Here is a 15724-nt window from a genome sequence, read left to right as displayed (position 1 = left end):
CACCTAACCATAACTAGCTACATAGCAGGAGAAAGGGAAGTTTGGAAATTTAAGGAAATGTCTCAATATTTATTAAATTAATCTTGTTCTCTATTATTTCCACTTTCTTTAAAAAGCATGCATTACTTTATTATGTAAAAACTTAAATCAGTCAACGGTTTTTAATTGTATATTTGGATTTCTATCATATGTGTAAACCCAGGAGAAGCTCTAAGAACTAGATTAACTAGAGGAAGAGATTTTTACATTGAGAATCATTTGAACATATTAACAAAAGAACTTGGAGAATCTTCTATTTTTCATTATAAGAATATAAACCTCCCTAAGATGATTTGGTAAAAGTCCATTTCTACCTAAAAAAGGAACAGCTGTTCTATTACCCCCTTTTCTTCCTGGAATCAATTACCTCCACCTGAGATCCTTGTCAATCATAATAAGTGAGATAAAGAGACAGTTTTATATATATATCTTTTCAGAATGTTTCTCTGCCACACACCCATTGTGAGATCTTGGGTAAGCTGCTTACCTTGAGCACGCCTTAGTTTCCTCATCAATAAAATGAGTATAACACCTACATCCAGAGCTGTGCTATGGATCTGAGCAGATATATATATAAAACACCAGACTCCATGCCTGGCACGTGATAGGAATGCACTAAGATGTAGGTACTTGTTATCTGTAATCCTATCATTCTCAGTAGCACTCAGGGAAATCATTTTGAGGACTCTACCATTTCATAAGGTTAAAGAAAAAAATCCCCTGTTATTATGCTGTCTAATAAATTCCAAATAAAAGCAGTAGAAAGCGGGCTTCCCTGGTGGTGCAGTGGTTGAGAGTCTGCCTGCCGATGCAGGGGACACGGGTTCGTTCCCCGGTCCGGGAAGATCCCACATGCCGCGGAGCGGCTGGGCCCGTGAGCCATGCCGCTGAGCCTGCGCGTCCGGAGCCTGTGCTCCGCAACGGGAGAGGCCACAACAGTGAGAGGCCGGCGTACCGCAAAAAAAAAAAAAAAAAAAAAAGATAAAATCAGTAGAAAGGGATACTTTCAGACATGGCAGAACGTAATTTAAACGCTAGAATACAGTCTAACTCTCTGCGGGAATACCTCCACTTTCCACAAACGTGACGACGGCGCTCCGGGACTGCTTGTCGTACTCCACGCTGTCCACTTCTCCGCCTCCGTTGCGGGACTTACAAAAACTCAGTTCTAGCTTGTCTCTCATCTGACTTTCAGGCAGTTCATCAGGAATGTCAGTAACGTGGATCTTCATTTTAGACACTTCTACGTGAACCTGGGTTCACGTTCAGAAATATGGATGAGAAAAGTGTCCGTGTTTAACAGAATTCTGAAACGCTTTAATCATCATGTTACCTGGAATCTGATTCCTGAGTTTAATGGAACCGGGCTGGCCATAACCTGCACATTTACATCCTGTATCTGCACATGATGGTGCCCCATTCTGATCACATTTTGGGCAACTGAAAAATAATTTGGGAAGTATTAATTTCCAATATTTCAATACATTTTTACATGTTTGGTTTAACAACAAATAATCCTGAATATTTTAAATTTTCTTTAATTTTAAGGGATCTAATTTTTACATTTTTCTTAGGATTTCTAAGTGATGATGGTCTTGCCACCATAGTAGGATATATTAATGTCAAAATACATCAGCAAAAAATTACAATGTAGAAATTCTCAATAAGTTCTAGATTCATCTCTTAGGAGATAAGCCTGATGATCCTTCAGAAATTCATATATTACTTCAGTACAGCCACACACCCTTCCTTTCCACTGTTGACAGAATTATCAGAGAATTCCCTTAGTACATTAAAGCTCAGCCAGAAATTTCTTCCATGTTGAGTAAGCTGGGAAAACTTTTTAGGTCAGTGTCATTCTGACAATCTTATTTATCATTTGTCACTGCTCCTTAGTATGTTACAAGCAACAAAGAAATAAATATTTGTTCTTGTCTCTGTCTTTCCCCAGGATTACATATTAAAGACCACAAAGACTTGAATACCAAAGAGTGAGTCTTTTTTTTTTTTTTTGGTCATATTTAATGAAGAATTCTACTTTCCTTAAAATGCTCTTGAGATCATTCATTAAAAAGTCGATAGTCTTGATATACTGATCACAAAACTATCTAGTCTAATTTAGCCATGCAAATGGGAAAGGCTTAGTAATATAATTATGCCAAAAATCATTAGAAATCCAATAGCAACTATATGACAGTTTAAAATGAATGGCGGGGAATTCCCTAGTGGTCCAGTGGTTAGGACTCGGTGCTCTCACTGCTGTGGGCCTGGGTTTCAATCCCTGGTTGGGGAACTAAGATGCGGCCAAAAGTAAATAAATAAATAAATAAGAATACTAAAAAACCAAAATAAAATGCATGTGGGTATGTGTTTATTTTTAATTGTGTGACATAAGAGTTTATAACCCTTCAGTTGTTGATATTTGGAGCTGCTTACTCTAATATGTCATAAAGACTAGAGACAAATTAGTCCCGGTCTTATAAACCTCACATGTGTTTATAACAAGACAGCACACCACAGCTGGAGGAAGAGAGAAACAAGGCTAGAAAACAGGGTGTTGTCATGTGGGAATTCAGACTCATTGTACCATGATATGGCTCTATAACTTGAATTACAGCTTTTTGTTGTTGTTATTGACAACAGGCAACAATAACAGAGATTATCAACTGTAAGTAATACTGAGATGATGATCTTTCCCTCCCAATCCCCACCCTTCCCCCACCCCCCAAACCTCCAACATCTGGTGATCTGACACAGCTGAGAGGGCCTACTTGTGTTTCAACTTCTGTGACTCTGTCAAAAGCCAACTCCTGTTTAATTGTGTAGAAACCCAAAGTTGTCCAGAAGAGCATGACCTCAGAGCCATGCCAAGGGTGGAAGCAGTGATGCAGCTGTTTTTGAAGAAAATCCTGTTCCCAGCATCCCCAGGTAATTCCTATGCAGAATCCTTGCTTCCCAAATCCTCACTTCCATCCTTCAGTTATATCCCAATTACCACTGCCAACTGCCAACTGCCATCAGGGCTCTTGGCCTCCCCCTTCACCCTCAGCTGCAGGGGCGGACCCAGGGTGGACAAAGCATATGTGCATACAGTGACCTGCCAGAATGCCTTTCTATTTATTTTCAGGCTATAGTAACAAACCAGGCGTCAAGGAGACATGAGTTATAATCATAGATTCCCAGAATCTGAACAGTGGAAGGGCTTGTGAAGACCATTTGACCCCACCCATAACTTAATCTAACTTGGAAAATATGAGAACAAAAAGCGCAGATGGTGGCCTGCTCAGAGGAATGTTGGTCCAGTAGAAAGTACAAGCGTACTTGAGGTTTGGCTCTCAGCTCTGCAATTTATCACCTGTATGGACCTTGAGCAATTTCCTTATCTTAGGTAAGCTTCTGTTTCTTTAGCTGAAAAATTCCTAACATGTAGCAATAATGACAGCTAACATTTATTAAGTGTTTATTACATATCAGACACTGTGCTAAGTATTTTTCAACATTTCTCATTTAATACTCAAAGCAACCCCCTGAGGTAGGTACTGCCACAAAACCCGTCATAAAAAAATTGAGATTTATAAAGAACCCAACCAAATTACACTTCTAGAAAGGGGCAGAGCTGGCACTCAAAGCCAGATTCTCCTCATTAAGGTGCCCCCAGATCTCAAGAGGGTCCCACACCACGACGGACTTGGCAAACATCAGGTCCCACCCCCAAATCTCTGACTCCAGGGCTTTTGCCATTCACAGGTCTTGTGCACTTAGGTAAATCACTTAAACACTTGAGAATCTGTTTTCTTAGTTATAAAATGTAAATAGTAACTCTCTATCTTATTTCTTTCATGGATTCATGTGAGTATACAATGAGATAATGTCTGTGAGAACTCTCCGAGAACGATGTAGAGCTTTACAACCTTGAAACATTATCACTAGTATTATCATTTGCAGGTAGCAGTTGCAGTAGAAAGGCATTGGTATTGGACATCACAACACCTGGGCTTGAGTCCCAGCGTTGTCACTTCCTGAATGAGTGATCACGTTCAAGTCACTCAACGTCTCAGAGTCAGTTTTCTCATCTGTAAAATGGGGATAATCATACCTACCTCAGGGTGTCACTATGAGGATGAGATGAAATGATAAATGTAAAAATTGTAAAGCAATGGCCAAATATCTTCAAAAACTCTTTGAAAGTCCCAGTGCTTTCCAAAGGTAACATGGTCAAATTTTTGAACATGAGTCATACCTTCTTCTTTTTCAAAGGTGATAAGTGCTTGTCCTTTTTGTAGCTCATAAGGGACTTTTGAGCTCATTTGACACGAATAGGAGATATTTGAAAACTGGCTGTCACTCTCAGGATTCTCTACAGCTGTGAACTTTATCTTTGTTTCGGGAATATCCTCGTTAATCTAATTCAAACAGAAATGTTTGATTAAAATCAAGACAAGAAATAACCTAAGTCCTTCCAATGATAATGCGATTTGATCATCCAATAATTCACTCTCCACTGACTTCAGAGCCCCACAGAATACTGAGCGTGGTCTTATTTAATATCTTTAGTAATTGCTTCTTCCAGGGAAGTACTCAGCAATGTAGTCAGATGCTGATACTTTAATATTATTTCACAGATGAAATTGTAAATATATAATCTCTCACTTTTTCTAAGTGTTTAAACTGGTCAATATTGTGTAGTGTTTGAGTCTAAAGCCTACATCATTCCTGTAGAAAAATACCCTTTAAACAACTGTGACAATAATAGGCTATCTCACAAAGAAATCATTGCACAGTATATTTAGCCTCACTACAAAGAGGTATGAAATAGTCAGGTGTATATGGTTATTTTGATGGCAAACTCAGATAACTTCATCCAAAAAGAAAGACTCCTGAATTCAATGACTTAAAATTTATCAAATTTAAATTCCCCCTTCCTCAACACCTGCCCATCAACTTTTTAACCATTACCCCAACTTAGGTTTATAAAAATGTGAAGGGACACTACCAGCAAGATCTGTAATCTGGAGGATAAAGTTAAGGGGTTATACTTAGCTGCTTAAAATCACTGGGATGAACAGTCAGTACAACCACACATAAATGCACAAATGAATCGAGTGTTTGCATTTCTATTTCCCATGGTTATTTTACATGTTGCAAGAAAATGTTTTATTGCAAAGAGATTAGAAATATCAAGTGAGTCATTTGATCTAATCTGACATTTATTCTACATGTAACTTTGGTAGAATTTCTGATTACCACAACTCTGATTTCAAAATGATCTGCAGTGTCTTGAGAAAAGGCAGAGTGTTTCCCAGTAATGTAGAAACATCCAGTATACCCTGAGAAGTCAAGAGCTTTCCAGAGTGAGAGTGAGAATGCCTGCTTCTAGTCCTGAGTAGACCGTGGCAGGGAGCAATTCACTTATGCTCTCTAGACCCCAGTTTCAGTCCTCTGTGAAGTGAATCAACTGAGCTGGATGGGTTCCCAAGTCCCTTTGAGTTGTAGGACTAAATGATTCTGGCTCCAGCCTGAGAAGTATCCAGAATCTTAACAGAGACTTCTCTAAATCTCACAAACACCGGAAACTTCACTTCCCGATATTCAACATCCTATCCCCCAATTCAGAAACAAAAAGTGACAATGCTTAAAGCACTGTCACTTTTTGTTTCTGAAATGGGGGATTGTTTAAAGTATTTTTTAAAGTATTTAAAAAATACTTTAAAAGTATTGATTAAAATATTTTTTAAAGTATTTAAAAAATACTTTAAAAGTATTGATTAAAGTATTTTTTAACAACCTGCGTTGTTATGAAGAAAAAAGGAGTGAAAGCTATGTCTAACTCAAACACAGGAGAAATTAAGAAAGAATTTAAATGGTGAAGATACTCATCCAATTTTTTTTTAACTGTGAAACTCACTTAAATTACTTGGATGAGGAAAACAATAAAAGAACTTGGTGAGAAGACCAAGAATTTGATCCAAAAGTGATTGATAATGACCATCATTTGGGGGTAGTTTTGGATTAACATATACATGAATATTAAAACATGTATTAGCATAAGTGTGCAGCAAGATGAAATTCTACAGTGATCACACACCTGTGACCAGCACCCAGATTAATAATCAGAACAAGACCAACACCCCAGAAGCCCTCTTGGGTTCCCTTCCAGTTCCTACCTGCCTCTAAGAGTAACCACCATAGTAACTTCTAACATCGTGTTTTCATGCTCTATTTCAATGGAAGCATATGGTGTGCCCTCTTTCTCCTTTTCCGGCTCAGCACTGTGTTTATGAAATTCATTGATGTTATTGCATACAGTTGTAGCCTGTTCATTCTCACTGTTGTGTAGTAGTCCATTGTGTGAATACACCCTAATTTATTAATTCATCCTACTGCTCTCAGTTTGGGGCTGTTGCAAACAGTGGTGCCATGGATGACCATAATGTTTTAGAAATGAATTCTGTATCGATAAATTGCTTTTCCTGAAAAAGGGGGTCTGTGAAAAATGAGATACATAAAATAATTAAAGAAGTACCTGGGAGTTCCTGGTTGTCGCTTGCAACTCAGCTTCAAGCTTTTGGATCTCCTCCTTTAACTGAATATTTTCCTTTTCAATTTCACTAATTAATTTCTAAAAATAAAAAGGAAATAAAATAACACCCAAAATTTAAACAGTCCTGACCTCATTTTTCTTTTCTTTTCTTAATATTTATTTATTTTGGCTGCACAAGGTCTTAGTTGTGGCATACAGGATCTTTGTTGCAGCATGTGGGATCTTTAGTTGCGGCATGTGAGCTTCTTAGTTGCGGCATGTGGACTTGTTAGTTGTGCATACACGTGGGAGCTAATTCCCCGACCAGGGATGGAACCCGGGTCCCCTGCATTGGGAGCGTACGGTCTTACCCACTAGACCACCAGGGAAGTCCCAGCCCCGACCTCATTTTTCTAATTAATTAAAGAAGCAAAATTTCTCTCACTTTGAACATGGCAAAGAAAGACATTAGACAGTCTCAGAATAAATATGATCATGTGAATAATACCTTTGTCAAATGTTTTACATCATCACCTGTTGACTTTCTTACCACTGCCAAGGATTATTATCTCCATTATACAAAAAAGGAAACCACCTTCCACACTAAACCAAAGTCACAGAAATGTTTACAGTAGAGCAAGGATTGATACCCCTATCTTCTGGATCTTAGTTCAATGCTCTGTCAATTCCTTCCTAACTATTTGTGACTCCAATATGACTTTTAAGTTGCACAATAACTGTGGACATATGTTACTCTGGGGCAATTAAAAAATTTTTTTTTCTGTGATTCCCACAGTATAGCTGCCTTGACATGCCAGACAGATGGCCTTGAGTAAGTGGTTTAACTACCTGAGCCTCCATTCCCTCTTAGGTCTAATTGGATAATTGCTAACGAAGCTCTTAACTTCTAGGTGCAAATCAAAGAAATGAGAGAGGAAGTGAAAAAGCAGCTAACATTGTAAGCTGTGTAAGAGAAAGAAAAGAAATATGATTCTTCTTGTCAGTCTTGAATAATAGAGGTAAAAAAAACCCTGAAAACCCTAATATTCTTCCAAATTCAACATAATGTTGGACAAAGACATATGAAACATGCCTCACTGCAAAACTAATAGATGTAAGTTAATTTTTAATAGTACTCAGTAATTTTTCCTTTTTACCTGGTTTTGTTCATCTTTCATAAATTCTTCAGCTGGCCCATACTCCTTAAGAACTTGTTTTTTGTTATCTTCATCAGTTGCCATGATTCCCTAATTACTACAAAAAATAAATACTTTAAAAATAGTACAAACACACAAATTCAAGAAGAAAAAATAACTTTTACCCTCTTACAGAAGAAACATCTCTTCTTTGCTATATGTTTTTTTCCTATCACCGAAGTCTTTATTATCATGTGGATTATATCCAAAGCCTCTATTTCAAATAACTTTCACACCTATAAATATATAAAAAGGTCCTAAAAATTCTTTGCTTTTCAACACTGTAAGAGAAAATAATAGGTATTAACATTCCTTTGTAGTTCTCATTTCAATCATAATATGATGCTCCATTTTAAAAGACTATTATTTTGGTCTTCTAGACTTTTTCAAAGGTTTTTATTTAAATATTTAATTCTCCCTATTATACTCCCCAAATGTAATGGAGTAAAAAGACCTCCAAACACCGTTCCTCTATGCGTACAGGGGTTTTCACAAACCCTCCCGAGTTCATACACTTGGACAGGAAAAAAACTTCATCTTTATTTCTAATAACCTCTGATTGAAACTTAGCATTCTCTTCAAATATGAATATAGGCAACAAGCCACATAGTATTTGCAGCCCCTGTGACCAAAGTCACCAAGACAGTACAGATATTTTCATAAAATATTTTAACTCTTCCAGATATCCTGAAACATTGCTTGTGTTTAACCCTGCTTCAAAATTATGATAGTTATTAAACTCACGACTAGGTCTTGTAATAAACTGTAGTGTATTGATATATATTACTATATTAAATCTTTGCTTTTTAAATAACCTGATAATCATATTTCAGTGTAATTGGTTTCCTTTATAATTCTATGTATTTTGTTTTATACAACTTAAAAACTTTTTATTTTGAGAAAGGCCCACAAGTTTTTTCAGACTGGCACCAAACAAGTTAAGAAACCTTGCCTGCATATCAATTTACTAAGATGGAGTTGTCCCAGATCAAATATGACACAAGGATTATCACAACAGTTTTTATTGTTTTAGAAGCACATTAATAATGTGTCTGTTAACACAATCTTCCAAGATTTCAAGTGGCTAAATTCTCACTATTCCTATAGAAGAAACAGAAAAGACATGTATTCTTCTCTAAAAATAAAATAGAAAACTAGCAAAAAATTAGTCATGGCTTAGTTTACTCAGTGTGAACACAAGCAGTGTCCAAAAAAAAGGGGTCATATAGTAGTTCTACTTTTAACTTTTTGAGGATCCTCCATACTGTTCTCCATAGCGGCTGCAGCAATTTACATTCCCACCAACAGTGCACAGGGGTTCTCTTTTCTCCACACCCTCTCCAGTATTTGTTACCTCTTGTCTTTTTCATGATGCCCGTTCTAATAGATGTGAAGTGGTATCTCATTGGGGTTTTATTTTTTTTGTTCTCCTTTTTTTTTTTTTTTAAACATCTCTCATTGGGGTTTTAATTTACATTTCACTAGTGATTAGTGATGTTGAGCACCTTTTCATGTACCTGTTGGCCTTTTGTATATCTTCTCTGGAGAAATGTGCCCATTTTTTAATTGAGTTATTTGTTTTTTTGGTATTGAGTTTTATGAGTTCTTTATATATTTTAGATATTAAAGCCTTATCAGATATATGGTTTGGAAATTTTTTTTCTATTCCATAGGTTGTCTTTTCACTTTGTTTATGGTTTCTTTTGCTGCACAGAAGCTTTTTAGTTTGATATGATCCAGCAATTTCATCTCTGGGAATATATACAAAGGAAAAGAAAACACTAACTTGAAAATATATCTGTACCCCCTGATCATTGCAGTGTTATTTACAATAGCCATGACATGGAAATAACCTAAGTGTCCATCAATGGATGAATGAATAGATAAAGAAATTGTGGTATATATATTGTGATATATACAATGTGATATTATACAGCCATAAAAAATGAAGAAATTCTACCATTTGCAACAACATGGATGGACCTTGAAGGCATTATGCTAAGTGAAATCAGGCAGACAGAAAAAGACAAATACTGTATGATCTCACATATGGAATCTTAAAAAAAAACTCATGGAAAAAAGATCAGATTTGTGGTTACCAGAGGCAGAGGGTGGAGGGAGGGGGAATTGGAAGGAGGTGGTCAAAGGTACAAACTTCCAGTTATAAGATAAATAAGTAGTAGGGAGGTAATGTGCAACATGATGACTATAGCTAACACTGCTATGATATATAGGGAAGTTGTTAAGAGAATAAATCCTAAGAGTTCTCATCACAAGGAGAAATTTTTTTCTTTTTTTCTGTCTTTTCTTTTTATCTATCTGACATGTATCTATATGTCAAGATGGATGTTAGCTGAACCTATTATAGTAATCATTTCATAGTATGTGTGAGTCAAACCATCATGCTGCAAACTTGTACAGTGGTGTATGTCAATTATTTCTCAATAAAACTAGAAAAAAAGGGGTCATCTAGCACCCAGATCTTGGTTTCCAATCTGTTCTCCAATAAAAGGAACTAGGGTTCCTTTGAGCAATGGTTGATTCTACCTTTGGGGCAGGAAATATACAAGATGAGCCTGGAGCTCCCAGTGGCCAAAGGTACATAAGCACAATTTATCAAGTAAGTAAATATATGGAGGATAACAGAAGTCAGATTTTTCATTGTCAGAGAACGTGATTATAAATATGAAAAGGGAGAAAAATAGAATGAATGCTATGAATTGGAACTGGAGATATCAGCATAATCTCATGATTTCTGATAGAAAAGTACAGAAATTTAAATCTAGATATAAGTGTGTGAGTGTGTGATATTCCCCAGTTCTGTCTGCTAAAAGGGCCTGGAAACAAAGACAATAGCAGTGAGCACATCTAGCACCCAGAATTTAGTTTCTAGTACCATTCTCAGCTACCAGGAACCAAGGCTATTCAGAGAAATGGTTGCTTATAGGAGTGGGACAGGAAAAGTACAAGACAAGCATCTTATGATGTCAGAAAGCAAGAAGTGCTCAAAGAATGATGAGGATATGTCAAAAGAACATAGAGTCCACCTTGATGAGGTTCTCACTGGACAAATCTGGGAATCAATTAAGCACAGAAAGAAATAATGACAGTAATAATTAAATCCACTGAGCAAAACAGAGAACTATGAGTTGGTAAACATAGCTAGCTAGCTAGATAGATAGATAGGTAGATAGATAGATAGATAAATTGATAGTTTTGTGAGGAAAGGACCATTTAATTAGTTTCAAAATACTTACCCACAAGTACTGCAAACCAAAATCCAGTGCAATTTCAATCATTTAGGTGTTCTGAGCACTCACAAGTCCTGGCACTGACAAGCCCTTAAAGGAGATCAACAATTTCAATGGGGATAAATATCAGTTTGCCCTTTTGCATTGAACATGTCAAGCTGAACTACAAGAATATAAGCACTGTAAGGGCTATGATTTTTGTTTTGTTCTCTAAAGTATGCTCTAGTTCATCCAGAACGCTACCCTAATAGTACCCAAAAGAGTGCCAGGGATATAGTCTATACTCAAGAAATGATTGTTTTCAATTGAGTTAAAATTTCCTTACACTGAACAACCTGTTATTGCACTTCATATAAGTGGAATCATTTAGTATGCACCCTTTTATATGTGCTAGAGTTTTAAGCTCAACATGTTTTGGAGACTTGTCCTTGTTATTGCATGTATTAGTAGTTTGTTCCTTTTTATTGCTGTGTAGTATTCCATGCATGGACAGCCTACAAGTTGTTTATCCATTCTCTCGTTGGTGGCTATTTGGTTATTTCTGGTTTGGGGCTATTATGAATAAAGCTTCTCAAAACAAAACAAACAAAAGAAATACTTCTCCACAAAACACTAATTTCAAAGGGGAAAAGAATAACTTTACAGTGAAGAAGCCAGGAGGACAACACCATAATGAAGTAATCAAAGTAAATAATGAGATACATCAAAATCATCTGACATATGATAGGCACACCGAGAACACAGCATGACTCCTATGATATTCCTGCCAAAGATGCATGAGCCGAATCTAAACATGAGGAAACATGAGATAAACTGGCCTGTTCTCTTCAAAAGTGTCAAGTTCATGAAAGCCAAGGAAAGACTGAGAAACTGTCCCAGGCAGGAGATTAAAGAGACATCACAACTAAACACAATGCATAATTCTGAACTGGGTCCTTTTGTTATAGGATATTATAGGGACAACTGGCAAAATTCAAATTAGATCCAAGGACTAGATGGCATAATGTATCAATATTAATTTTTCTGATTTTAATCACTGTATTGTAGTTACATAGAGAACACCTTTTTTGTAGGAAATAAATACTCAAGAATTCCAGGGTAATTGGTCATGAAACCTACTCTCAAATAACTCAGGAAAAAGACAATTTTTTACTTGCAGCTTTTCTGTAAGTTTGAGGAGTTTAAAAATAAAAAAGGTATATATAAGTAGCTCTTTACTGCGTTAACAACTGCAGAGTCCTTATAACGGTATTCATCCCAGGTCTTACACAATCTAACCCCAACTAGTCTTATTTAGACAACTCCTGGACCAAGTCCCTTAACCACACTGAACACTCTAAGGGTTTCTCTTCTCTCTCCTGTCCCTCAATGTCACATCCTTCCTCCCCTCCCAACCTTAACCTCCACCTAATGAAAACCTACTGTTCAACATCCATCCCAAATTCCTCTCCAAGTTCTTGAAGCCTTGTCTGATTCCCCCAAATGATTTTACTTCTCCCGCTATTATCTCTGTTGGGGAGCTTTATTTGTGTACCTGTGTCATTTTCCATGACTAGATGGTCATGACCTTGAGGCCAGGGACCACGTCCATTCTTCCTTGTATCCATTCAGAACACAATACACATTCACACACTGAAAACATTCAATATTTATAGAATTGTGCAGTATCTTGACTGAGGTATTTATTCAGCTCAGGACATCCCAAGCATGTGAAGTTCTCTTATTACATTTCCAGAAAGCAGAAACTGCAACATTATTTAACTGTTTTTTTAGTCTATATTCTTAATATAGACTAAGAATAATAATAAAGGCTTGTAATAAAGGCTCTCAATAATATATTTAACTCATATGAATGGTCTACTACATAATATTCCCAGGACTTCTTACAGCATATCTAGTATCTGGATACTTTCCCTCTTTGCATAAATGGGATGTACAGTAATAGCTTTCCTTTTATACAGTCAAATGGTAGGCAGAATAATGGTCCCCTTAAAGATGCCCACATGCTAACCCTCAGAATCTGTGAATATGTTAGGTTACACTGCAAAGGAGAATTAAAGTTGTAGAATGATTTAAGGTTGCTGATCAGCTGACTTTAAAATATAACGATCTTGGACTTCCTTGGTGGTGCAGTGGTTAAGAATCTGCCTGCCAATGCAGGGGAACCGGGTTCGATCCCTGGTCCGGGAAGACCCCACATGCCGCGGAGCAACTAAGCCCGTGCACCACAACTACTGAGCCTATGTGCTGCAACTACTGAAGCCTGCGTGCCTAGAGCCCGTGCTCTGCAAAGAGTAGCTCCTGCTCGCCACAACTAGAGAAAGCCCGCATGCAGCGACAAAGACCCAACACAGCCAAATATATATATACATATATATAAATACAAAGATCTTCCTGGATTATTGGTGGGGAAATAATGTAATCACCAGGGTCCTTCTTCAAAGTGAAAGAGGAAGGCAGAAGAGTAGAATCAGAGTAAGATGTGACAACAGAAGAATAGTCAGAGAAATGCAACATTGCTGGCTTTGAGGATGGAGAAAGGGCACCATTGAGCCAAAGAAGGTGAGCAGTCTACAGAAGCTGGAAAAGACGAGAAAACAGGTTCACCGCATTAGCCTCGGGGAAGGAAGGCAGCCCTGAAGACACCTTGATTTTAGCCCAGTGATGCCCAGTTGGACTTCTAACCTGCAGAATTTTAAGATAATAAACTTGTGGCTTTTAAGCCACTAAGTCTGTGGTGATTTGTTATGGCAGCGAATGAAAAAACCAGCACAAATCACCTATACCCATTCACCACCTATTTCCCTTAATATACTCATATCACCGTGGTGCCCCGCCTGATAGAAGCAAATCTTCCCATATGCATGCCTGGCGGCAAAAAGAAAGGAAGTGAGGAGAAGGAAGGAAAAAAGGAGGTGGTGATGCACAAAGTTGTTTTTAGTTTTGTTTTCGTTTTTTAAACTTCTGCATGTTGTATAGATAGGGAAACATCGCATTCTCTTTTGGATGTCTCTTTCAAGAAAACCCCTGCATATTCTGAAAAGTGAGACACGACTGCCAAAACCTGCGCCTGCCAAGAGAGTAAATGTCCTGAAGGAATCTGTTTTCCTAACAACTGTCTCCAGAGATACTACAAGAACAGTGGGGAAACACAAACCATTTTAAGTTTCAATTTCCGAAATGAAGCAAAGCAAAGGAGACGGGGTCAGAGGCCGGGGCGGCACAGAGAAGGCCCCGTGGGCCGGGGGCAGGCGCGTCCCCTCGGCGTCTGTGTGGTCCCCGCGACCCCGGCAGCGGGCAGCGCAGGCGCGCGGCGCTGGGGGTCTGCGCCCGGCACCCTTCCGCCCCTGGCTCTCCGCCGGGCGTCTCCGCGCGGGAGGTCCCGAGTCCCAAGGAACCTGCCTCGTCGCCATCCACTGCCTCTCCAGCCCTGGACCACTAGGAGCCGGGATGGCAGGAGGGGAACGGGGCACCCACTCACCCGCCTCGGCCCGCCGAGCACCGCGCCCCGGTTCCCGGAAACCTCGCTGGCGGCGCGTAGGTGGAGCGTCCGCGGGAGTCGCTGGAACCTCCGGGCCCGGCTGGCGCTGCCTTGTCCAGAAGCGCCTTGAGCCTTTTTCAAGTGGGTGTCCCCCAGATCAACAGTTTGGTTCCTTTAAAAAAAAAAAAAGAAAGAAAGAAAGAATAAAAGGAGAAGAAAACTACTCAAATGATGATTTTCTTTAAATCTAGGCACTGCTCGAATACCAAACCTGGTGTCTCCAATGATTAGTCACTAACAAGTTACACCTATTTTCACTTTCGAATTTTAAAACGTGTTGGTTTTGTTTTTGTTTTGAGGGAATTTATTCCCAAAATATTCCTTAAGTTTCCATAGACACTCATTTTAGGACATGCTTTAAAAACCACTCCTTTGTATGTGTTACAGGACGTGTTTTTGGAAAAAGTGGATAGAAACCAAATAAAACCAAAGTGGGAGTCTCTCATCAGATTGTAATGGTAACTCTCATTGTAATTTATTGGTCATTATAACCTTAATCTACAAATCTTTGCAGCCAGCACAAGGTCAACTTTTGTGTACAGGTATTTCTTTTGCAACTTCCCAGGAAGTTGGGAAAGCTGTGGTGTTCAGTTGGTTTCTACGACCCGTGTCCCTTGAAAGTTTTCTTATATAATCTTTTGTTTTGTTGTGAAGCTTATAAATAAATACTTCACTAAGTGTGATCTTTTCCTCTGAAATGGAAAACATCTGGTTGACTTCAAAAATTGCATTGTTTCTGAATCCTACACAGAGAACCACCGCACAGCTGCACTGGCTGGTAAATAGAGGTCAGGGAGGAGATGTATCAAAACGGCTTCCAGGCATAAATTCTAGTTTACAGTGCTGTATATTCATATATAACTGATATATAATCTGATAAAATGAAATATTAACCAAAGTCAAATTCCTTTATATCAAGAATATTATATGCGGGCTTCCCTGGTGGCACAGTGGTTAAGAGTCCACCTGCCGATGCAGGGGACACGGGTTCGTGCTCCGGTCTGGGAAGATCCCACATGCCGCAGAGCGGCTAGGCCCCTGAGCCATGGCCGCTGAGCCTGCGCGTCCGGAGCCTGTGCTCCGCAACAGGAGAGGCCAAAACAGTGAGAGGCCCACGTAATGCAAAAAAAAAAAAAGAATATTATATGCATTTTCAAATAAATTAATACATTGAGAT

General features: G+C 38.4%; 1 protein-coding gene across 2 annotated transcripts in view; it reads right to left on the bottom strand.

The window, feature by feature from the left end:
- The window catches only part of NMI (N-myc and STAT interactor), a 63470-nt gene that overhangs the window by 12337 nt on the left and 35409 nt on the right, over positions 1-15724 (bottom strand). For both annotated transcript variants that reach the window (XM_081243152.1, XM_081243153.1), the window contains exons 2-8: positions 14488-14659; positions 11013-11096; positions 7717-7813; positions 6563-6658; positions 4280-4442; positions 1373-1479; positions 1106-1292 (exon numbers count right to left, since the gene is read on the bottom strand). In XM_081243152.1, the coding sequence (XP_081099278.1) occupies positions 1106-1292; positions 1373-1479; positions 4280-4442; positions 6563-6658; positions 7717-7800 (637 nt within the window). In that variant the 5' untranslated portion in view covers positions 7801-7813; positions 11013-11096; positions 14488-14659. The remainder of the gene's footprint in view (positions 1-1105; positions 1293-1372; positions 1480-4279; positions 4443-6562; positions 6659-7716; positions 7814-11012; positions 11097-14487; positions 14660-15724) is intronic.

Source organism: Mesoplodon bidens (genome assembly GCF_964165515.1).
Source record: "Mesoplodon bidens genome assembly, chromosome: 8".
Classification (NCBI taxonomy): domain Eukaryota; kingdom Metazoa; phylum Chordata; class Mammalia; order Artiodactyla; family Ziphiidae; genus Mesoplodon; species Mesoplodon bidens.
This window is presented reverse-complemented; position numbering and strand designations above follow the sequence as displayed.